Below are 25,056 nucleotides of genomic sequence, written 5' to 3'. Positions count from 1 at the left end.
ATTTACTGAGCAATAGAGGATTTGTTTTTCCAGGTTTGGAGATTTAAGCTTGTTAATAACAGATGCATTCTTTCTCTGTTTCATCATCTACCCTTTCGGACCCTGTGGACCTTGTCTTTGTGCTTTTCTACAGTCACTCCCTCCCTCCCTTCCACAGCCCACCCCAGTATTCTACATATAGTAGGTGGTCCGCAAACATTTGTTGGGGAGAAAGGAGAAAAAAGGGGGAAGAGAGACAGCTTAACAATAAGCAACACGGTGGGTAGGTAGGTGATCAGTCTCAAAACCATCTTGAGACTACAGTATTTTCTGCGGCTACTGCCCAAGCATCTTTCCAGAAAGTCCTGCCCAGGCGAGGCCTCTTGTTGGACCTTTGGTTTCTTTCCTATGCTGGCCACATTTGTCACCAAAGCTCCACAGTTTCCCTGCCTAACAAGCTAAAACCCTCCTGTCCTTCTAACCTCCCTTACTTATTCTCTCCATAGATATTTCAGAAACTCATGCCAGGCCTTGAGGGTCCACAGATGGGCACCTTTGGGTGCTCAGAGTCATTGTCAGGGTGCTCGGTCTAGTAGGGATACAGACACATGAATAGTCTATTACCAACAGCTCAATGAAGGCTCCCAGAATTGATAGCACAGAGGCTAAAATTTACCTATGATAAGAAGAAAAGAGAGGCAAGAAGTGGCAAGTAGGAGGGTCAGGGGCATCTTCCCAGGAGACATGACCTAAGATTTCAACGTTAAAGAATAGAAACAGCCTGGTTGAAGAAAGACGGAAGGAGCATTGCAGGCAAAGGGAAACACATGCGGAAAGGCAAGGGAGAGTAAGGAAAATGATGGAACTAGGACAGATTTTTCTCTGTGACTTATCAATCCCATCTCAGTGCTTTATACTCTACATTCACCTCATATCAAGTGAAATGATGCAATCCTTCAGCATCTTGGAAAATTTAGACAGCCAATCATTCAATCTCTTAAAGAGAAAGGCATTGATAATGTGGGCTATCTATGAGATTAAGCACGTTCTTGGGTGAATACCGGATCAGGTACTTACAGGAAATCATGTGGGAGGCTGATGAAAATCAGGCGGTTGATGTGAAATGTAATAAATCTTACTTTTTATTCTCTCTCCCTGGGGGTTTGAGAAGTTGGAATCCTTTGCTGTGAGAACAGATGAATCCGTGGTTTCTCTGCCTAAGGAAAAGGACAGGGTGATTCTGGGAATTTCAGGTGGGACCAAGGTCCATTCTGAAAAGTTTTTGGACTAAACCTTTGCAGGTCCAACATTTTCAAAACATTTAGCGAGATGTTCCCAGTCCTACACCCCAGCTGCATGGTGAAGGAAAACTGAGCAGAGGACAACGCCCTTCTCCGAGTGTGGTTTATTTCTGTTCACAGAAACTCTGAAGACAGGAGGCCAAGGCTGACCTCTTTAGTCAAGAGTCTGCTCAACTTTAAAATTATGATTGCATGTGAAAGCTAAAATGGGAAAGAGAAAAAATCAGTTCTCAGGACAGAAATGCTAAAAAACCCTTAGGCCACATTCCAGTCAAGGTCCCAGCCCTGTGTATGGAGCTCCTATCGGGGGTGGGTGGACGGGAGAGCAGCTAAGACCATTTCAGATCAGCTGAGTGTCCAGGGTCCTGGGGTTTATTCTAGAGGTGTCCAGCTTACAGATAAAGAAACTTACAAGAGTGATTATGCTACATAATCCTTAAACAACAGAAGCTCATGGCCAGGTCTTGTTATTGAGTTGCCTGCCAAAACATTTACCCACTCTCAGTGAACTATTTGCAGTAAAAAAAAAAAAATCACAGGGATAGAGCGTGTTAGTTTCCTAGGGCTACCAAACAAACTGGGTGGCTTAAGACACGGGAATTTATTCTCACACAGTTCTGGAGGATAGAAGTCCAAACCCAGGTTTTGGCAAGGTTGGCTCCTATGGAGGCTCTGAGGAAGAATCTTCCATGCCTCTCCTGGCTTCAGGTGGTGGTTGGCAACCCTTGGTATTTCTTGCCCTGTAGCTGTATCACTTTAATCTCCGCCTCTGCCTTCCCATGGCATTCTCCTGTGTCTGTGTTCAAACTCCCCTCTTGTTATAAGGACACCAGTTATTGCATTAGCCCCACACTCATCTAGTAGGAGCTCATCTTGATTGTGTCCGCAAACACCCTACTTCCAAATAAATTCACATTCACAGGTAAAGGGGGTTAGGACTTCAGCGTGTCTTTGGGGCAGACATGATTCAACCCACAACTGAGTGTAGAACGAAAACAAAACCCTGGGCTAGGCATGAGAGAACAAGGCTAGCCCACAGGCTACTCACCCACGGAGGTACTCCCGGCAAAAGTTTCAGTTCTCGTCTCGAAAGAAAAGTAGTGCCTGCGCTGCTTACCTGAGAGGTGCTATGAGCAAAAAAATGAAATCGTGTAAATAAAAATATTTTCTATATGGAAAGTGTTTCTACAAGTGCAATGGATTATGAATTCATTCCAGCTTGTGTTGAATTTTCCTTAACGTCATAACTACATAATGAGTAGGTAATGAAATGAGAAACACAGCCGGTCTTACAGGGAAGAGAATTTAAATTACATGCCTCCTTTCAGGTGTGGTTTGAGATAAAACACAATAGCGATCTGCAGCGTAGGAGAAGAGCATTGCAGATTCTTGCTCCCTGGGCTTCTTACTCACACTAAAACAGGGTGGTATTCAGGTGAGACCAAGGGGTGGAAAGCAACTGAAAGGCAAACCAAGAGGGCTGATGTTCTCCTCTGGGACACCAGCAGCCGTCTCCAATGGCAGTGACTTCCCTACCCCGCTAATGGCCTTGAATTTGCTTTGTCTGATGACTTTTCTGGATATGGGGACACAGACCACCCAACTTACAAATTTAGCTAAAGTCATTTTCCTGGCTGACTGATACAACATACTCCCATGTCTATTACACGAAACAGAACCATTTTGTAACCAGAAAAATAAAAAAATTTTTAATGAAAATCTGAAGTTAAAAAAAAAAGCTCTCTTTCTCCTTTTCAAGAGGCCTGAAGCTCTAGCAGTGATAGGGAAACTTTTTTCAGGCTGCCAGATTAAGTCAAGGGGACTGGGAAGGTGTGTAAAAATGGTTACATGTATTGGGAATGCCAAAAAGGGGTGTCATAGGGTGACAGCTTGAGAACTATAGTCACATCCGAAGTATCAAGTGACCACTTGAGTGTTACCGATGACCACAGTAGTGATAAAGTCTGTTGACTTTGCATCTCGGGGGTTTGCTGACCCAAGAGAAATCCCAGGGCCGGGAAATAGCACCAGCCAAAAAAAAAAAAAAAGACGAGGCTCTCCCTCTGCCCTGCAAACCCAGTTCTCTATTTCTCACTGCTGGGTAAGCATGCTTCCCGGGGGCTTTCAGACACCTGCAGGAATAGGCCAAATCACACACCAGCTACTAAACAAAACTTTATTTTCCTTTGATACAAAAATTAAATAGCAAAGTTTATTTATTTATTTATTTTTGTACAGTGATAAATTAGAAATTTACAGTACAGACATCAATGCAGACATACGTTTGTACATCCTCAAAAGCAGGGTCCATTTCCTCTGATGTTCAGCAACTCGTTCAGGGCATGTAGGAGGGTTTGCCTGGTACCTCTGTGTCGAACATCTAAAAGTCCCTCAGGTAGGCCTCGAGGTGGCCGGAGCTCGAGTGGCACGGGGGCCCGAGAACAGTCACAGAGCACGAGCGTGTCTGCCTCACCAGCAGGTCGAAATTCATCTCTGCAGAGATCACACCTGATATTTATTCTGCCTTTCCTACAAAGAGCTCGAGGGGCCTTTGTCCTCCTTCCTTCTAAAGTCTCACGACATCCCTGTGAGGTAGGAAAAAATTCAGGACCACCTAGATGCCCCACGGGGAGACACCTGGAAAGCAGCCTCCCCTCCCCAAACCCTCAGCCATACCAGCCTGAGCCCTCAGCAGGATGGGGGAAGGTGCACACCTGGGAGAGCAGATGGACCCAGCCTCCAGGGGGCAGGGGCTCTCGCCCCCTCCCCAGAAGCCTTCTGGGATGACAGTGGTCATGTTCTGAATATTGTAGGCGATCAGGGAGCTACAAAAGCTTGGAGGACACGGCTCATAGGACCCCAAGCAGGCCCTCTACAAGTTGCCTGGGTGAATACTGGGAATTTGCTGATGCAAAGAAGAAGGGAAATAAGGCAAACCAGGAACAGGCAACTGGGTATACCAAGGAGAAGAGGCCTATTGGGGAGATCCGGGGTTCACTTCCCTCCAGAACACCCAGTGGGCCATCACTGCACATGTGCGTGGCAAGAGGCAGCAGCAGACAGCTCAAACCAGGCTGCAGCGAAACAAAATCCATTATTTAAGGCTCTGGTATCTGATCCTTGGTAGGAGCAAAATGCTCTCCTAGGAGTTTCCAAGATCTACAGCCTAGGCCCAGAAGAAAAATGAGAACCCGGGTCCTTTGCCAGACATAATACAAACCCAGACGGGGACTCTGAACCCAAGTATAATAAAGGAACAAAAAGAACCATCAGAGTCCAATGACTCGACATCTCTGGCTGGAATAGCAACTCTCTCCAATCTCCTCCATCATAGAATGAAATGCAGGATGTATAACAGATCGATTCCGGGGGCTCCTTCCAGAGTCTGGGCTCCACAGCCCTCTCCCCTAACTGCCGTTGTGGCCACCTCGCTAGAAGCCGAGGCTTGCACCATCCTGGTGAAATCTTAAGCGGAGTCTGCCTTCCAGGGCCGAGGCTGTCGAGTTTCTCTTTACACCCTCGGGCCTCGGCTTGGTTCCCAACACTGAATTCCGTGACCAGGGAGCTGAGGGGGGCCAGAGAGGACAGGGCTGGGGGTGCTGGTAACATCACAATTCAGAACCTAGATACAGAAGTTTCCCAGGTTCCAGGTTTGGAGGATGCAGTGGGGAGGGAGGGCCAGGGGAAAGCAAAGTCAGAGAGCATCTCAGGGAAATAAAAAGTGTCACCGCTTCTCCTGTTGCAGGTCCCTGGGTAAGCTGCCAGATCAGAAGCAGTCTCAGAGGTCAGGAGACGAGTCTCCATAGAGGAAAAAGGATATGAATCAACCAAGTAGCTCCATCAGGCGGTCCTGGCCAGTTCCACTCTTCCCATGTTCCTCTGCCCTGAGGTGTGGCCTTTATGAAGGAGGAGAAAGGAGTTTGCCAGAGAGGAGGCTGGACAGAGGTGCCCTTGGTCCCTGTTGAGGCCAAGGGATTTTGTAGGAAGCTATAATTATACCTACTTATCCTAGATTTCCGAGAAAGAAAAAGAAAGCTAACCTTTTCCCTAGCAAGATGCTGTCCTCAAATTCACCTGTACGAGTCACTAGAACACCCCAAGCCCTAAACTGCCTGCTCCCGAAGCCATATTAGATGTGGGAGTTCATGTCCTTGTAGCCAATGTTTGTGATCTTCCTAGGAGATTTCCACGGAGACTGTCATGAAACAGAGCTGATGCTTTCTGGCCAAGCCCCTGTGAATCGATTTGCAAGGAATCCTGGGAAGGGATAAGTGATGGGTTAAAGGGAGAAAGACCCAGGAGGAGGTTTATGGGATGGTGACCGTGGAACAGATGGCAATTCAGTAGCCCCTGCGACTTCCTGAAACCAATGGCCAAGTTCAGCAGATCCAGGGGCATCCCAGTCCAGGTCGGTTAGAAGAACAGAGCTGATCCTCCCTGACATCTCCTAAGGTGCCTAACACAGGGCTTTACACACAGTTAGCACTCAATAAATGTGCTGATAATTAACCTTTTTTAAAACCAATACCAACTTAACAGGTGATGGATTCGTTTCAAGGTAACTGATATCTAACTCTTGGCCACAAAGCTCCTTTCTTAAAACCGTAAACACTCTCCGTGGTCTGGAATGTGAAAGGAACGGCCTATAAGCTTGTGACATTGCCAAGGCTACTCATCTATTCTGCACCAATGAGACTTCTGATCAAATACATATTTCTCCTGTGAAGGCAAGAGGTTTATGGAAGAGACACGTTACAACCCAGAAAGCTCCAAAACCTGGGGGTCCAGGTTTACCCAAGTACTCTTATTGTTACTTATTTGTTACTATTCATAAATATTGAGCACCCTTTCCATGCCGGGCCCTCTGCTAGGTGCTGCGTCGGTCACGCGATCACTGAAACATTACAAAGAGAACTGCATTACGATCCCCTGCCTGGTCCTTCTTTCCTTTCCTGGGCCAGAGTCTCCGCACAACTCCCAAGACACTGGAGCGGAGCGTGAGTAAGGGCAGGCTCTGCCCCTGGGTGCATGCTCCAGGGCCCCGGCCAGCTATGGGAACCATCTGCAAGCAGCACGGGGCGTTCACATTTTACATTTCATAGGCGATGCAGTCTCAGATGGAGTTCAACTGGTCCTTCTGGGGATCATTTCTCATGCTCCTGGAGCCCTGACCCAGAGTCCAGCCAAGGTACTCAGGCTCAGCACACACAGCAGGGGACACCGGTGCCCACTCAGCATCCGTGTCCAAAGCCCCAAGACTTTGCCTTCCAAAACATGCAACAGACCTTACATGTATCTTCATCTCAGACAGGTCAAGAACCACACCACAACAGAGAAAGAAGAAAGGAAAATGTCAAACCAGGGGGCATAAAGCTCAAACCAAAAAAGACATGCTTATTTCCAGAATTTGAACTCCTCTTTGGAATTTTGAGTCCCTGGAAATATTTTTCCACAAAGAAATGTGATAGAAGAGCTTTCCTACCTGTTTTAAAGGGGGGAGGAGCATGAATAAATAAATAAATGAGTCATCGCAAGGTAGTTGCTGAAGCAAAGACAGGTATGAACTTCAAGGACAGCAACCTGTGACATCGTCAATAATTTGTCCCAGAGATCTGGTGATTAGAAGGCCTGAGGCGGGTTAGGGGAAAGGCCAGTTACAATTTTAAAAGAATCGGCAGCTTTTGAGAGTCTGCTAGGGGGTACCCCCTTGCAAGGAACATAAAGCATAAATTTTAAAAGCTCTGGATACCTCTGCAAAAGGCAATTAAGACCTGTGCTGTTAGAGTTTGCAGTTCATTTCATATGGTCTACACTTTATTCCCTACGAACCAATCAAGCTCCTGGCTGGCATTCTGGAGATTCATTAAGCACCATATAAATACTCCAGGCCACACTGCCTCCAAGGAAATCTTACACGGAGCCCTTGCCAATTACTAGGAAATGATTATGCACCAAGTAGTTGGATTAGCTGTCCTTAGCTCCCTTTACAAAATTGAGAAAGTCTCCATTGTGGTAAGCAGACCAGACTCTGATAACATTCTTATGCTAAAGAAAGAAAAAAAAAAAGGCACTATCATTCTGAGAATGCAAGCTGACCATAGCTTTAAAGTCAGCTGAGTAACGGTTATGTCATGGTCCAAGAATGTGCTTTTAATTGTAATTGACACACACAAGTTACATAGCTAATCTGTGTGAATGCAAAGTTGCCAAGAAACTTAACATTTTAGCTCTTCCAGACTGGCGTCTGCATAGATGCAATCACACAAGTAAAATATATTAAGTCCCCATTGCTCAATGCAGTCGGTCTCTGGGGTGGGTAAGGTAAGTCGACTTGGTAAATATCATTTTCCTCTGAATTAAGTGATTGTCAAGAAAGTGAATCACCCTTCCTTTCCCCCTCATTAGGCATGCTGCAGTGCAAACATTCCTATAAAAAATACCTGTTTTTGAGTCATTAACGTAAAATGGAGAAAACAGCAGCAGCCTAGGACAGAGCTGTTGAAATTTAAGAGGAAGAGAGAGAAGAAAAGTCCACTGGATACCTTATGTGTGTTTGTACAGTACTTTTGTTTGTTCAAACAATTCTGTTTTATGACAAAGGCACTGAAAGATTCTGACACCACCTCTTGGGAGAGCAATCCACAAAGTTCTAAACAGCAGCCAGTACACCACAGAAAATGTTTATGTCAGACCAGCCAAACTCTAAAACTCCTGTAACACTTCTCTGAACCCAGCGTTTCCAGTGTTTATAGATTGCTTTGCTATCTGAAAGACCCAGTTAGTATTTAAAATTTTTAAAGGGTTAAAAAAGTTAATCTTTCTCCCTGCAAGTTGCCTACTCACAGCTCAAATCCCACCCTGCAGGGAAAAGCAGCATCGCCCCGGACCTCCTGGAATCTAGGCAGGACCTCCACGCTCCAAGCTGCGACCTGCTAAAGTGATCAATGTTTTGATTTTTCACAGCTTTGAAAGCCTCTAACTGGCTTTTCCATTTTGGATCATTCCAAAGTCCGCAGCAAAAATCATTAGTTTTATGATGCTGGGGGGAGACGGGGGAGAGTGGTGGAGGGTTATGGGGGTCACTTAAGTGTTGCTAGCTTGTTCAAACTGAGATTCACTGCATGAAGCTTTTAGTAGCATTTGCACCGCAATGCTGGCATGCCCCCTTCAAAATCTGGAAAGCGTGGAGGCTGGCTAGCCTTATACCACAGTTTCATTGCCTCTCCCAGGCTTCACCCAACCATTCCCTCTTTTTTCTCTCTTTACCTTCCCAGAATTCACCAATCTGTTGGAACACTTCTGCCACGTGTGAAGAGTTTTGGCAGACCAAATCCACATGCCTGAAGTGATGCCTACCAGCAAAGACATAAAAATTTTCAACATCTCAACGGCCATATTGGAGTCATCTGCGGAATACCGGAACAGCGCCCAGTTGGAGATTTCATAGAAATAACAGGCAATCACACAGGTTGCAGGCACCGTGTACAGGACTGAGAAGACCCCAATCTTGACCATCAGCCTTTCCAACTTGTCTGTCTTTGTCCCATCCTTTTGAAGATTCGACCGAATTTTGAACAAGGCCACCAAGCCTGCAGCAATGAACAAAGTTCCAATCACCAAGTAAGTGAAGAGAGGAGCCACCACAAAGCCCGTAAGGGCATCAAGGTTTTGGTTCCCCACGTAGCACAGGCCAGTCAGTTCATCTGCATCCACCAGTCTCATAATCAAGATGACAATGGTTTTCACTGCAGGGATAGCCCAGGCTGCAATGTGGAAATAAGAGCTGTGCATTTCAATGGCTTCATGACCCCATTTGAGTCCTGCTGCCAAAAACCAAGTGAGTGTCAGAATAACCCACCAGATGGAACTGGCCATTCCAAAAAAGTACATCAGCAAGAAAATGATTGCACATCCTGTGTTCTTAAGTCCTTCTTGGATGAGAACAGGTTCTGCTGCCTCTTCAAAATCGCAGGATATCCTTTCCCGGCCTACAGTCAGCCTGACAATATAAGCAATGCTATAAATATTATAGCACATACTGAGAAATATGATGGGGCGCTCCGGGTAGGAAAACCTGGCAGAATCGATCAGGAAGGTCAGCACAGTGAAGGCGGTAGAGATGAAGCACAGGCTGGCCCACACGGCCATCCAGATATCGGTGAACTCCTTGGCCGAGCGGCTGTATAAGCCAGCATCATAGCCACACTTGAGAACGCAGTTCAGGCTCCTCTTCACCCAGATGTACTGATCAGAGTTGGTTCCCACGGAATGGCACTCTTCCCCAGGCTGGATGGGGGTTTTGTGAGGTAAGGGCACCTCCTCATCACCTGGCCCTTCCATGCACATGTGGTTGTGGTCATTCTGTGGTGGGAATTTGCTGCAGTTCAGGCTATCTGGCCAGGCAAATCCAAATTCCTTCAGGACAGGCTCGCAACGTCTCTTGACCGAAAGACACATCCCGCCGCAGGGGCCGATGGGGATATTGACCTTCTCTGTGCACATGGGCACATACACGGAACAAAGGAAGAACTGGAAAAGTCATGAAATGAGCAAAGAAAACAATGACTTGGAAGTTTGACCAAAGGCTTGCACAAAACTGACTTGAATGCTTCTGGGCAAAGTACGCATCTACTTTTAAATCAGTCTACTGGGGTGTCTGTTGACTCTGACCTCAAACAAATGTACCTAATAATCCATCACTTGCACACTTTTTTTCTTTTGGGTCTAGTAATCCTTTCCAGGAGAACATAGATAAATAAATATATAAAAGGGACACGAAGAATTACATAATCCCTTTTTGCACAACACTTAGGGAAATAAACCTTAAAAAGCTGACTTTGAGTCTCCCTCCCCGTTCAGCTACTATTTGAAAGAGCTGGACAGACTGACCAAATGACTCAGTCCTTTGGGTGATGGGGTGATTTATTTTTATCCCCATTTCTTTATCACCGTACAAATAAATGTAAAAAAAAAAAAAGTAGATATGGCTTTTCTCATGTTAATATTCTCTCCTTTCTCTATTTTATCCCCTAAAATTATTTTTTTAACCAGTCTCATATTGAAAGAGAAAATGTCCTCACTGAGATACTGTTAAATCCAAGGATGGGATGCAGGTTGAAGCCTCTGGATACCAGGGGTTTGTTTGGCCAGGTTTCCTCAAAGAATAATAATGAGGCACAATAGGAAAATATAAATGTTCAGTCCCTGAAACTGCAACACCAGCAGGGGAGAGTCCAGTTGCTGTCCTCAATTCCACCAGCATTGATAAACAGTCTGCTTGGCTCCTTACAGATGTTGTCTATGAAGTCTAGAGTTACAAGTAACTATTTTCCAGCATGTAAAGGGATCCAGTCCTGTCCTTCAAAACAGCTTGGCTGCCTCCCCAGGATACATGTAATTAAAAATATATATCCCTGCAAAAGCTGTTTCACCAACAAAATTGTCACTGATGTCAGGATATGTGCTGTTTCCAAACTGAGAGCTAGAGAATCATTTTCTTAAGTTTTTATAACCTAGTTCTAAAGTCCTGAAACTTCCAAAGGGACATTTTACCAGCAACAGGTCTAATCCCAACCATCTTTCTGAAACCACAATCCAACTTTTCAAATGACCTATGTAAAAACAGGCACCTAGTAAGTCAGCTACCTGCCTGTTTCTTATCTCTCAAAAGTTACAACCAGAACCACAGATTTCTAAAGCTTTTAGCCTGGATAACTATCCTCTATTTCCCCCAACTTCTCTCTTTTCTAAATTTCTAAAACTCACTCGTAGCCTCACCAGTCAAAACACAACCAGTGTTAACATTTTTAAAAATTTCCTTTAGGTTCTTTTTTTTTTTTTTTTTTTTTTTATAATGAACAGGTTGGGGCTTCCCTGGTGGCGCAGTGGTTGAGAGTCCGCCTGCCAATGCAGGGGACGCGGGTTCGTGCCCTGGTCCGGGAGGATCCCACATGCCGTGGTGCGGCTGGGCCCGTGAGCCATGGCCGCTGAGCCTGCGCCTCCGGAGCCTGTGCTCCGCAACGGGAGAGGCCACAACAGTGAGAGGCCCGCCTACCGTAAAATAAATAAATAAATAAATAAATGAACTGGTTGTTGTTATAAGATTATAATCACCCTGTATATGCAAATTCTTCACTTTTTATGGTAGGATGAACATTTTCTATATTATTACATAAGCTTTAATATTTTTAATGACTGCAAAAACAAACAAAAAAACCCCACAAAACTTCCAATACACAAACTACCTTCTGGAGCTTGACCACACTAACGCCTTTTTCCCAAGTGATAGCTTCTCCCCCGCCAAGTACTAAACCTGCCCTTAACCCCGAGGCTAAGAAGGAACTCAAGCCATCGCAGCCATTCCTTACTTCGTGACCTCTAAAATCATGCAGGACGACGCGAGGGGCCATTCTGCAGAAACGGGGCAGGGGTGTTTCATTTAATAACACACCCAAAAAATACGGGGGGAGGAAGGAGGTCGGTGAGAGAGGAGAAGTTCCCGTCTCCTTATCTCTCCTTCGAAGTCTTAGCTGCAGCTGGCTGCCCTGCCTGGGACTCGCCCACCGAGCAGCGGCGGCCAGAATCCTTGGCAAAGATAACTCTCAGCTCCACTGGGGTTAGGGGCTTGGCCAGACACGGGTGGGCAGGGGAGAAAAACGGAAGGGCGGGGTGTAAGAGTGGGTCCTTTCGCAGGCCAGATGACTTACACAATGTTTTGGCTTCCAGTCCCTGAGAAGGGACAGAAAAGTGGGGGTGGGAATAGAAATCACTTCTCCAGGATAGTTAATACCCTTCAGACTTAGGAAGGGGGCAGGGGGCTCGACTTGGCAAGGGCTCCACGGAGTTAGTTTGGGGCGTCCCTGCCCAAGGGGTCCCGCCCGGGGTAGGTGCGCCCACCTGCAGCTGGCTGGAGCAGCCGTACTGGATGAGCGGCGTGAAAGTTGTCAGCTGCAGCTCGGCGTCCGTCTGCAGCTCGTGCCCCACCAGGTTGGGCATCTTGGTCACGTTGTAGCCCAGGTTCTGGCACATAGAGATGCGGATGGGGTCGCAGCGCCGCTCCTCCTCGTCCCCGAAGCCCCGCGCCGGCCTCAGGAGCAGCAGCAAGAGTAGCAGCAGCCGCAGGCTGAGACCGACGCCCCCTGGGGCCCCCAGGACGCGCGGCCCTGCGCCCCGCCAGGCCATGGCCAGAGCCGGGGTGCAGAGGCGGCGGTGGCGAGGGCTGCTCCAGCAGACACCCCCAGTTTGCACGGGGGAGCCGGCTGCCCGCGCTGCTCCCAGCTCCGGGAAAGGAAGTGTGATAAGGCGCCAAGGGCGACGAGGGGGCAGCGGCCGGGCTCTCCCGCAGCTGCGCGCGACTGTGTGGGGTATTAGACGCCCCCGGCCGGGGCCGAAGAACAGACTGCGAGGGTCATGGCTACAGGCGGCGAGCCCCCAACCCGGCGCCGGCCGCGGCCGCTCAGCGTCTCCGCGAAGCCCGCCAGCACGCAGCGCCGCACCGCTCTCACCACCCGAACCCTCCGAGGCGCTGGAGTTTTGCTGGGCGGCGGCGGGACGGGACGGACAGCGCGCCTCTCCAATGGCCGGGCGCCGTGGCCAGCGAGGGGCGGGGCCGCTCTGCCCTGGGCAGGGTCAGGCTCCCGCCCGCCCGCCCCCCTCCTCCGCCCCTCCCTCCCGTCCCGTAGCGCTCCGCCCCGCTTCCCGGCTCTCACTTTCCTCCCACCCGGTTCGCGGCGCTTGGGGGCCAGGCGGGGATGGAGCCGAGACTCTCCAGCCGGGCCAGCCTCCCCCTTCTCTCCCAGGTGAGAAGCGCTCCCAGAGGAGTTGGCTCCCTTTTCCTTTTTTACTTCCAGCTGTCACCTCAGCCCGTGGCCACTTCCCCATCAAGCAGAGAAACGTATACAAAGAACATGGGATTTGGCTTTACAAAGATTGTGCCTTTAAATCCGGCTGTGTGACCTTGAGCAAATTGCTCAGCCTCTAGGCGTCAGTTTCCTCATCCGTAAAGAGACTTGGGAGGATTAGAGATAACGCGTAAAATGCTTAGCACCGTGCCTGGTACAGCGTGAGCTCGCAGCTATTTTCACTCCGAGCTTGCTTGGGTTGGAGCCCGCCCCCCTTCTCCCCGCCCCCAGCCTCGGCCTGATCTGCACCCGGGAGCTGTCTGTCTCCAGCCGCGAATGGGGGAGGCGCCCCGGAGCAGCAGACCAGCCAACGGTCTCGCGCTCCGATTTCCTCACCGTATGAAATGAAATTCCACAGGGGGATTCGAAAGGAAATGAGACCGGGACGCTCCGTGCTTCTCGGCCCGCCGCCCTTCCTGTCTCGGGGACACGGTTTCTAAATAAGGTTGGGAGGGTGAGAGGGCAGGAGGGGAGAAGCTTGACCTGTGCATGGGGGGCTGAGAAGGCGCACAACCGCCGGGGCTCCCCTTCCCCAGCCTCCCGGGCATCCCTCCCCTGCAGGCTGCATCTCTTTCTGACTTATTCTGCTTCTGCGGTAGTCCTGGGGCTCATGCCAGCCGTGTTTCGATCCAACTTTTCCCTCTCACTACCAGCCCTTCTCCCCACCCGCCCCTCCTTGGACGGAGCTTTGTGCTAGCCCACGCTCTCCACTTTCCAGTCGGGCCAGGGAAACCCTCAGCAGGTGGATTCCTAAGCCATTTACTCGTTGCGGGACTGTGGTCAAGCCAGTGTGCCTCTTGGAGCCTCAGACTGGCCATCTGTAAAATGAGGAAGTTCATATCTCCCCCCACACAGTTGTTCTGAGTTAAATGAGATAATGCGTGTAAATCGTTGAGCGCACTGACACATCCTAAGCGCCGAATAACTTGGTTATTGTCCTTGTTGTGGGACATCTTCTGCAGCCCAGGTCTGAGTTAAGAGCTTTCTACTCTCTTCCTGAGGTATTTTGGCCCAACACTTATACCACTGTTTTCCAGGGACTTGATGGCAGGGACCAAGTTTGAATGTGTGTTTATAACCTCCCATTTCAGCTAAGTCTGGCATATGGCAGAGGCTGGATGCAAGTTGGAAGGGCCTCTGTACCACTCATGTGGTGCTCATTCATCTCTGCAGAGTAATGCATGAGACCATTGGCCTACAGAGATGAATAAATGATTAGATGAATGAATCAAATGAATAGATGATTCTCACCCTGTAGGAACTCACAGGAGGAGACAAAGAATAAAAAGACAACTGTAACTCGATGTGTAAGTGCACACAGAGAGAGTTGTGGGTAAATTGAAGGTAGAGGTAGCTGAGTTTGGAGGACTGCCCAAAGGGGGATGGTCAGCAGAATTCTGAGCTACTGGACAAAGCAGAGCTATGTGCGATTGGCACTTCTCCTACGGCACTTGCAGGGAGGGGAGGGGAGCTTGCTTTGTGCTAATGATATGTGTACATGGTTTATTAAACAATGGAGTCCATGAGGTAAAGAAGCAGGAGCTGTCCCTCGCACAGGGCCTGGCACACAGAGGGAACCCACTGGTGTTGGGTGAAGGAATACCATTAAGTCAATAGCAAATAACTCATATAGAACCTTTACTTTGTGCCAGATACTGTTTTGCACACTGTACATGCATTATGTCATTTATTTCACACAACAGCCTGAGAAAACTGATGTTCTGAGAGGTTAAGCACTTTGCCCAAGAACACAGAGTAAGTGACAGAGAAGGACTCAGATGCATATCTGCCTGGCCCAGAGGTCTGTGTGCATGGCACTGCTCTTACAGAGGAAGCTGCTTGACACTTGGCCTAATCCGTAGTTAAAGATGATACTTTTGTGATCTGGACCTCTCATTCCTAGAGCCCGGGCATCCCTGCCTCAGCCTGCTTGAAGTGACTGTCTCCTTTGAGAACACTTGAGAAAGCCCCTTGCCTGTCAGAAGCTTTTCCTGTCAACAGCTTTTCTTTCCCGGCATGGAACTCATCGCAGGTATTTTCCAAAAAAGAAAGCCAGGGGAATCACATTTCAGTCTGAATGTGGAAAGAAAACAAAGATCACGACTTAGAACTAAGTCTGAATGGCCTGGAGCGCCTCAGCCTCCCTCTCACAGAGCGGTTTACACAGTCGACAATCTGCGCCTGGTGACAGGCATGGCATGTTTGTCTTTGTTGCAGAAAACACTTCCCCAAGGGAGTTCCAGGCAGAAGGCTATCCACCCTGTGACACGCAGAGCGTTTAGGAGAGGAGTAGAAGGTAGGGACTTGGGAATAGACCTCCTGTTAACCTAAAGGACAGGCCATGGGTCCCTAGCGGCTCTGGCCTGAGTGCCTGGCCAGCTTCCTAGTCCACTCCCTGAGTAATAAGGATGCAACCGCTTTGGAGCGGCAACAAACATGACTTCAGCGGGCTGTTGGGCAGTTGGAGGGCTCTCCATTTGCATCTAATGAGAGGCTGGGTTCTAATTAACTCCTGTGATGTGTTAATTTTTCAACCTGACATTTTCTGCTCTCATAGATTCTTGTAATGGTTCCTAAATTAAAGGCTGCATTTGAAGACTAACGTTTAGGTTAAAATCCACCACCTAGGGGGGTGGGGGGGGCCTATAAACATCCTTTCCCTCCTAAGGGAAACCTCTCATTTGCAGTTCTTTGCTAACCCAATTAAGTGCTGAAGTAGTCACCCTAGAGCCTGCTTTTTATTTCCTGCGAAACAATCCAACTAATCCATATTCAATAGCTTCCAAGAAAAGTCTTATTCCAACCACTCATGAAGAAACCAGCTTCTTTGAATCTGAACAGAACATTTAAAACTCACAAAGAGCTGTCTTGATAGAAAATGCAAGAAAGTGGTTCATTATTATCCTGTTTGGTTTTTGAGGGGAAAATTCACTGCGACTAAAACCTCATAAGGATTGGGAATTTACTGTGGGACAACAGAAGCATAGGGAGAAGCCATGCCCCGTCCCATGGGTTTATGGACAGTCTAGGTGCTGCATCTTACCCTGCACGCGAACTAGTTATAAAACAAGAACATGTGTACTGAATAAAGCAGAAGGGAACACTAATCTTGCTCAAAGTTGAGGAATCAGAGGCCCCAAGAGGTTAAGTAATGACAGAGGCAAATCCCCTTCTTATAATGGTTGCACCATTAGCTAGCAGAGAAGAATCAAGTCACCATAGAACTCCTGGGTATCAAGGAATGAAAGCCCTGTTGTTCCTCTTTCCAAGCATAAAATGGTACAGAGGACACTCTTACTTGTTGGTGGTGATGGTTTAATGCACAGATGATCAACCAATAACCTTTGCAGGAGACAAAAAGTAATGCAAACATTTTAGACCTCCACAACCTTGTTTCATTTCAGTATTTATCAGTCAAGCCATTAGCAAATGTTCAATGATGTTTAGTCCAAATAACCATTGTGGACATGTCACTGAGCTGAGTACTGAGTGGTATGCAGGTATAAAAGGAGGACCCTGCCTTCAAGGAGCTTATAGTCACATTGGAGGAGATTAAGACATGAGACCAAGAGTGAAACAAGCTTGTTTATAGTTAAGAGCTTTTTCTTGAGCTCTCTTACTGTATTATACGTTTGGTTTCTTTGTTTCTGTTTTTTTGTTTTATTTCTTTCAGTCTCCTTCACAATCCTCTGAGGTTACAGGCTGTGCTGAACAGCAAAGAAAAACACTACCTGACCCAATGAAGGCTCTCAATAGATATTTGTTGAATAAATAAATGAATGGGGGACTTCCTTGGTGGCACAGTGGTTAAGAATCCGCCTGCCAGTGCAGGGGACACGGGTTCAAGCCCTGGTCCGTGAAGATCCCACATGCTGCAGAGCACCTAAGCCCATGCATCACAGCTACGGACCCGGCGCTTTAGAGCCCCGTGAGCCACAACTACTGAGCCTGCGTGCCGCAACTCTTGAAGCCCACGCACCTAGAGCCTATGCTCTGCAACAAGAGAAGCCACCGCAATGAGAAGCCCGCGCACTGCAAAGAAGAGTAGCCCCCACTCGCTGTAACTAGAGAAGGCCCACGCGCAGCAACAAAGACCCGATGCAGCCAAAACTAACTAACTAAATAAATTTATTTAAAAAAATAAAATAAATGAATGGTTCAGGCTCTAAGTGCTCTAGTTCTTCAGAAAAAGAGAGCCTTTTTATGTGCTGGGTATAGGTGACAACCAAAATACAACCTAACTGGTCCCAGAATGATGGTCAAGTCTATTCTATAAGCTGGTCCTGCAAAACAGCTTTCAGCTTTCTTCTGAACTTGGTTGTTTTGCCAATCATTTATCTTCATTTTTTATTTTATTGTGCCAATCCCTAAGTCTTTTAAGGTAGAAAAGTGTCTGGACCAAATTGTTGTTTGATTCAGAAGCCTGTTTCTCTACTTCATAAATCAGCTCAAGACATTTTCTTATCATTGTTCATTGGCTAGTTGACCACTCATTTCATTATTGTCAGCTAAAGCCATTAGGAATCATACATGCTACAACACAGGCTGTAAGCAGGGATCTCAAGCCAAGGAATTATGTCACGGGATCGCCTGTAAATGATACATTTGTAGAAAAATTAGAATGTGAGCTTAGCTATGAGGCATGTGTAAATTTCCAAGAGACCTTGGGAAGCATAGAAAAGAAGGCACCTGTAATGATATTCTCACAGGCATCACTCTCACCATTTGATACAGGTGAGATATCAACAGGAATAAAAATGGTGTTAAATAATTACCAAAGGGTGAACCAGCCACCTGCTATGGATAAGCAAGAGCTAGACTAGACAGCATTGCAGGTGGTGGTTTTAAAACAGCCTCAATTTCTTCGACATTCTTCCCATTAAAGGGCAAAGTATACGTTCCCTTTCCTTGAATCTGGAAGGGGCTGTGACTCCTTCAACCAATAGAGTGTGGAGTAAGTGACACTAGGTGACTTCCAAAGCTACGTCATAAAAGGCCTTGCAGTTTCTACCTTATTTACTGGGAAATTCATTTTAGAGCTCTGAGCAGCCTTGTAATGTCCACCTACCTTGATACCACCATGCAGGAGAGGCCACATGTAGGCTTTCCAGTTGATAGTCCCAGATAAGCCTCTCCTTCAGCCATCCCAGGCCAAGTGCCAGAAATGTGAATGAAGAAACCGTATTGGAAATGGATTCCCTGGCCCCAGCTGTTCTCAATCCTCAGCTGTTTGAGTCATCCCGGCCCAGACATTGTGGGGCATAGAAGAACCATCCTTGCTGTGCCTTTCCAAATTCCTGACACACTAAGTCCATGGTTGTTGTTTTATGCCTACCTTAGTTCATTTGAGCCGCTGCAACAAAATACCACAGACTGGGTGTCTTATAAACAGATATTTATTTCTCCCAGCTCTGGATACTGAGTCTAAGATCAAGGCACCAGTAGATTCAGTGGTGAGGGTCCACCTCCTGGTTCATAGATGGATGCCTTTTCGCTGTGTCCTCACATAGCAAAAGGGACAAGGGAGCTCTCTGGGGTCTCTTTTATAAGGGCATTAATCCCATTCGTGCCTGCCCTCATGACCTAATCACCTCCCCAAATCCCCATTTCCAATACGAACACATTGGGGATTGGGATTTCAACATATGAATTTTGGGGGGACACAAACATTCAGTCTGTTGCAATGCCTATAGGTTTAGGTTGGTTTGTTATTCAGCAACATGTAACCACCACAGAAGTAAGTAAGAAAATAATCAAAAGAGAGTGTGACTCTGCTAGAGAAAGAACGACTACCCGAAGGTGAATAAAGGGACTTTAGATGGGGTTCTGTTTTCAGTTGCATGGGGGACAGTTGGGTCATGTTAAGTGGAAGCATGATTTTGCTATTTTTATTTAGAAGTTAAAGGGCTTCCCTGGTGGAACAGTGGTTAAGAATCCACCCGCCAATGCAGGGGACACGGGTTTGAGCCCTGGTCAGGGAACTAGATCCCATGTGCCTCGGAGCAACTAAGCCTGTGCACCACCACAGCTACTGAGCCTGCGCTCTAGAGCCCACAAGCCACAACTACTGAAGCCGGTGGACCTAGAGCCCATGCTCTGCAACAAGAGAAGCCACTGCAATGAGAAGCCCGCACATCGCAACGAAGAGTAGCCCCCGCTGGCCGCAACTAGAGAAAGCCTGCACGCAGCAACAAAGACCCAACACAACCAAAAATAAATATTTTAAAAATGAAGAAGTTAACTATGGGGCCTTCCCTGGGGGCGCAGTGGATAAGACTCTGTGCTCCCAATGCAGGGGCCCCAGGTTCAATCCCTGGTCAGGGAACTAGATCCCACATGCATGCCACAACTAAGAGTTCACACGCTGCAACTAAGGAGCCCACGTGTGGCAACTAAGACCCGGTGCAACCAAATAAATAAATAAGAAGCATGGTTAAAAGAAGGCTGTATGGGCTTCCCTGGTGGCGCAGTGGTTGAGGGTCCACCTGCCGATGCAGGGGATGTGGGCTCGTTCCCTGGTCCGGGAGGATACCACGTGCCGCAGAGCGGCTGGGCCTGTGGGCCATGGCCACTGAGCCTGCGCGTCCGGAGCCTGTGCTCCGCAACGGGAGAGGCTGCAACAGTGAGAGGCCCGCAAAAAAAAAAAAAAAAAATCATCTTAAAAGAAGGGTGTGTGACTGCCAAGTTGACAGAGAGTGACTCTGGTAGCTTTGTACTGTGTCCATTTAGCTATAGTAGAACTACATTTTCCAGAATTCCCTTTCTTGCATGATTCTAGATTGGGATTGGCCACAAGAGAAATTAGCCCGAGACTGGGGAGGTGGAAGTGAAGCAGCACTTTATGCTCTGAAAGTCAGTGTTGGGTGCCAGCCACGGTGGCGGTTCACGGATGTTGTCCCTAACTGCTGGCTCACTTGCTGGCAGGATCTGGACCTGCACTATGTCCTTCAGCTTCTCTGAGTCCTGGGCCAGGTGCCTGAGTAATTCTGTGGCCAAGGGCTCGAGCTTTTGCAGGTCACCTGCATCCTCAAGATTAGAGGTGGTTAGAGACAGACACAGGATCCAGTTTGTCCCTGTGGTTCCAGTGTGCCCTCAACTTCCCAAACTTTTTGCCCAGCTTTCCTTCTTGACTGCAGGCCTAGTTGATCTGTACTGACCTCAGGCCCAGTACCCTTGCCGAGTACTGCACTGGCTCCCACAGTTTTGTAAGGCCTGATGCTTTTTATAAATTCTTGATTCTACCTTACCCAGAGTGACTCTGCTTCTTCGATCAAACCCTGACTGATACATCCTACAAAAAAAGACTCATAGGATGTAAGCGCTGGCAGCTGCCTTAGAGTTCACCTGGTCCACTTCTCATTTCTGAATGGGGAAACTGAGGTCCCAAATGTGACTTGCCCAAGTGGCACATAATAAATGAGTGGTTGAAACAGCTTGCTAACCTGCTCTGTGACCTAAGTATTTGCCAAATTCCTGTTTGACTTATGGAATTGCAACAGGCCTGCTACACCAGATCCTATTATCCATCCAAGCACTTGATTGAGCCCCTTCATATCAGGCACTGTGCTTGGTGTTTTACATAGATGACCTCATTTAATCCACTTGCCCTCCAGCGTATATCCTAAAGTATTGAATTATCAATGCTTCTCTCCATCTCCACCACCACCAACTACCCAGCCCTTATCACCCCTCATTCACAGCTGAGTCCTAACAGGCCTGCTCGTCGGCAGTCTCTTCTCTCTACAGCAAACAGGGCCATCTTTGCACATCAGCTTCCACCATCAGCTTCCTCTCCTGCTGAAAGCCTGTCCGTGGTTTCCCATTGCTGTTGGATTAAAATGTATCAGGCCTACGAAGTCCGGTAAGATCTGGCCCCATCTCCCCTCCTCTTCGGTCACACCCTCTGCCTTGCTCCCCGCACTCCAGCTACAGCGACCTTCTTTCTATTCCTAAAACATACCCAGCTAGTTCCTGCCATAGAGGCTTTGCTGTCTCCTCAGCCTAGAAGGCCACTCTCCCCCAGCTTCCCATGGCTGCTCCTTCCTGAAAAATGTCATTTCCTCTGCAAGGTCTGCCCTGAACACTCATGTCTCACCCTTCCCTTCAGTCACTCACTCCGTCCTCTGTTTTATTTCCTTCACAGCACTTATTGATGCCTATCACTGTCTTGGTTATTTACTTGCTTATTTATCAACTTTGTCTCTCTGCTAACTAGAAAGAATCTCCCTGAGGACGGTGTTATTCACTAATATATCCCTGGTGCCTAGTAGGTGCTCAGTAAATATTTGTTAAGTGAACAAACCTGTATGGTACCTACTGTTATTCTCTCCCTTTTACAGATGAGGAAACACAGTGCCTGTGAGATTAAAAACTTGCCTGGGGTCCCGCAGGCAATAGCTTAGTTGATATTATTCCAAAACAGGTTCACCTGGCCATTATGCATCCTACTTTCGAGGCTTTGTTGCCTCCACAAGTGTCCTCTGGGTGCAAAATGTATCCAGATATTAGAAATGCAAGGAAACTTTTATAATCACCTACCTCCTTGTCTAGTCGTTATATTGATACTAAAGTTAATCAATTAACCATTTATGAGTCCTTCCTGTGGGCACTGATAAGGTAATTGGAATTGCTCCCCCAAATAGGACAGACATTAAGGATCCCTCATTTATCACATCCTGGGAATTTACAGATGCCTGCATTTTTATCTGATTTTCCTTCAGTAGCCCTCACTTTTTCAGTTTCAAGAATGTGACTGAATTTTCAACCTCCCTGCCCCAGTTTTTCTTCATTATCTCTTTTGCCTTCAAGAAACTATACCATTTCTGTTCTAAAACAAGAAGAGACAGGGGATTTCCCTGGAGGTTCAGTGGTTCAGACTCTGCACTTCCACTGCAGCAGGCACTGGTTCGATCCCTAGTCAGTGAACTAAGATCCCGCATGCTGCAGGGCACAGCCAAACATAATAATAAAAATAAAGATAAAACAAGAAGAGACACATTTTAAGAAAACAATTTTCAGATACATGCAAAGAAACAGTAGCAGTTGATAACATCTGTTAAATCACCAGAGGCCTGGAAGGAACCTTCCAGATCATCTGCTGCAGGACTCAGCAGATAAAGCATCTGAGACCCAAGGGGTGCAGATGGCTTGTCCAAGATGGGGCTAAAACTAGATATCCTTTGCCCTGCTTCCAGGACTCCTCCCATCACATTGCACCATCTTCCTTCCACCTCCTTACTGGAGAAACCAGGATCACTGTGGAAACCAGGTTATGGGTCAACAGCAGCAGACCCATTACTCAGATCCAAGGCTTCAGACTGCATATACAGGGAGCTAGGTCATAGATTGTTCTGTTAACCAGGCTCTTTCTCATTCTCAGTAGCACTGCCACACATGACCACTCATGCACTAAGGATGACTAGACTTGCCTCACCTGCCTGCCCTTCAGAGCAGCCAATCACTCCTCTACCTCAGCCAACCCATCTCTCCTTCTTCCTTGTCCATACATTGTGTTTCAGAAGAGCTGTGTTGAATGGCTTCCTCATTTCTGCTTCTGTGACTGTTTAAGCCTCTCTTGAGGGGCGAGCTGAGATATCCCTGCTAATGAAGTCTGAATTGCAGCATCCCCATGAGGCCAGAGTGGTGGGAGTGGCTCAGAGAATGTCAGAACTGGAAGATACCTTAGAGACCAATGAGTCTACCTTGTCACCCTATTTACGGGTAAATGTGGATACAGAGAGAAAAGTACATGATCATTGACTGTTCACTTTGATATTTCTAGCTGGACACAGAGCAAAGCTAGAACACAGACCTTCTGACTTTGCAGCTCAGTACCTCCTACATCATGCTGAAGCCCTGGCACTTAGAATACGAGGGACACAATGAGCCCCCTGGAAAGGGTGTTGACTGACTGACGATATCTTCCAGCAAGGAAATCAGGAAATTCTGTTTCCTTTTTAGAATTAAGCCCTACCATAGTAACTCTCTACAGGAAAAACAAAAGCAATAACAAAATTTCTTTATCATCCTAGGGCTTTTGTGAGAATATAAGGCATACATATATAAAGGTTCTTACCATTAGGCTTGGAAACTTCTGTTGGCTTTCCTTCACCTGTTTGTTGTGGCACTGAGTTAAAACTTGCCTGTGTTGTCATACTTAAATGCAAAAATTCTCCACTCCTCATTCTAGAGGTAAGTTTTCTATACCTTTTAGTAAGGGTGATGCTATGGTGAAATTCCAGGGGCATAATTTGTCTTATATTCTAGGTGAATAGTGCCTCCTGGAGTTGTACAGTGTGTGTTCTTTTTACGATGCAGTGGTAATAGATAATAGCTAAAGTGCTTTACATACATGATCTAAGTTAATAGGATACTCTAAAAGGTCAGGACTACTGTTGTGTCTATCAGTGACAGAAGATTTGGAGGGATTAAGGCACTCGCTCAAGTTTACAGTATGGGGCAGTGTTAGGTCTCTCTACAGATAGACCTATAAATAGAGCAAGCAAATTAGAGCCAGAGAAATCTGATTGGAAATTTTAACTTGATAGTTCTAGCTGGGTGGTGCTGAGCAATTCAACCTTTCTGAGCCTCAGTGTTCATATCTTTAAAAAGGCATAATAGAAATTATGGCAGACACTGTTAGTTGTTTAGCCAGTAGCTTCCCCCAACCCCTACTTGCCCCATCTAAACCTTTTTTTCCTTTCTAACAACAGTGTATTAGACTGTCAAGTGCTTCAGAGGAAGATGAGCTCTTTCCTGGTCCTAGGGCATGGGGGTAAATCTCTCCCCTTGCAAGTGATTGGCTTAGGAATGGGCATATGACATAATTCTAGCCAATGAGATGGAAGTACAAATGAGGGGTAGGTATGGAGGGCTCATCTTTGGGGATGTTTTTCCTAACTTTTAGAAAGGGTATAGCAAAAACATCTGCCTCTTCTTACTCCAGCTTTTGGATGTTGACTGAGATGTGATGGCTGGAACTGTTGCTGCCATTTTGCTACCCAAAAGAGTGCAGACCAAATGCTGACGATGAATATGTGGTTAATTTTATGTGTCAACTTGACTGGACCACAGGGTGCCCAGATATTTGGTTAAGCATTATTCTGGGTGTTTCTGGGAGGATATTTTTGAATGAGTTTAACATTTAAATCAATAGGCTGAGTAAAGCAGATTGCCCTCCCTAATGTGGGTGGGCCTCATCCAATCGGTTGTAAGTCTAAATAGAATAAGAAGGCTGACCCTTCCCTGAAATGAGAAAATTCCTCCTGCCTTCCTGCCTTTGATCTGGGAGATCAGTTTTCTTCCTCCTTTCAGACTAGAACTGAACTATTGGCTCTTCCTGGGTCTTGAGCCTGCTAGACTTCAGATTGTAATTACACCAACAGCTCTCCTGGGTCTCTAGCTTGCCAACTCACCCTGCAGATCTTGGGACTAGTCAGGTTCCATACCCAATTTGATATATGTATATATATATTCTGTTAGTTCTATTTTTCTGAATAGCCCTAATACAGTGACAGAGCAGAAAGATGAAAAGAACCTGGGTTCTTACAGATATGACTGAGCTACTGAATTAATCAACCCCAGTAGTCCTTATGGCTGAACTTATGGTTAAGTGAGATAATACATTTTTCTTCTTGTGGAAGCCACTTTTAGTTGGGTTTCTTTCTTATTTCTTGCACATGAAGGCACTACAACTGATCCAGCAATCAAACCAGTAGGATTGTTGTGAAAATTTAATGGTGGTTAGTAAATATTAATTTTCCTCTCAGCATCTAAATTATAGTGCAAGACTCTCTTCTTAATAATGATAATCCCTTAATTGGTATAGTCTTTTTGTCACAGGGTGCTTCCATAGTCATTATTCTACTAGATTGTGA

The 25,056-nt window shown here is 46.9% G+C and overlaps 1 protein-coding gene and 1 long non-coding RNA gene across 3 annotated transcripts; one reads left to right on the top strand and one right to left on the bottom strand.

Annotated features, from left to right (window-relative positions):
• Positions 1-3,442: 3,442 nt before the first annotated feature.
• FZD4 (frizzled class receptor 4) lies at positions 3,443-12,779 on the bottom strand. Its single transcript, XM_029208740.1, has 2 exons — positions 12,177-12,779; positions 3,443-9,809 (listed from the first exon to the last, which is right to left on the bottom strand). Exons 1-2 carry the CDS (start codon positions 12,459-12,461, stop codon positions 8,481-8,483), a joined length of 1,614 nt encoding a protein of 537 aa, XP_029064573.1. The 5' UTR covers positions 12,462-12,779; the 3' UTR covers positions 3,443-8,480.
• Positions 12,780-13,005: 226 nt separating this feature from the next.
• LOC114887413 lies at positions 13,006-17,249 on the top strand. Of its 2 annotated transcripts, XR_003791546.1 has the most exons (4): positions 13,008-13,078; positions 15,084-15,212; positions 15,398-15,476; positions 16,854-17,249. It is a non-coding gene; the product is annotated as an uncharacterized LOC114887413 (long non-coding RNA). The 2 variants fall into 2 exon arrangements; XR_003791547.1 differs by lacking the exon at positions 15,398-15,476 and having other exon boundaries at positions 13,006-13,078.
• The last annotated feature ends 7,807 nt before the right edge of the window (positions 17,250-25,056 follow it).

Source organism: Monodon monoceros, unplaced genomic scaffold (assembly GCF_005190385.1).
Source record: "Monodon monoceros isolate NGI ecotype Baffin Bay Population unplaced genomic scaffold, NGI_Narwhal_1 Super_Scaffold_7, whole genome shotgun sequence".
Taxonomy (NCBI): domain Eukaryota; kingdom Metazoa; phylum Chordata; class Mammalia; order Artiodactyla; family Monodontidae; genus Monodon; species Monodon monoceros.
Note: the sequence above shows the minus strand (reverse complement) of the source record. Positions and strands in the feature narration are given on the sequence as shown.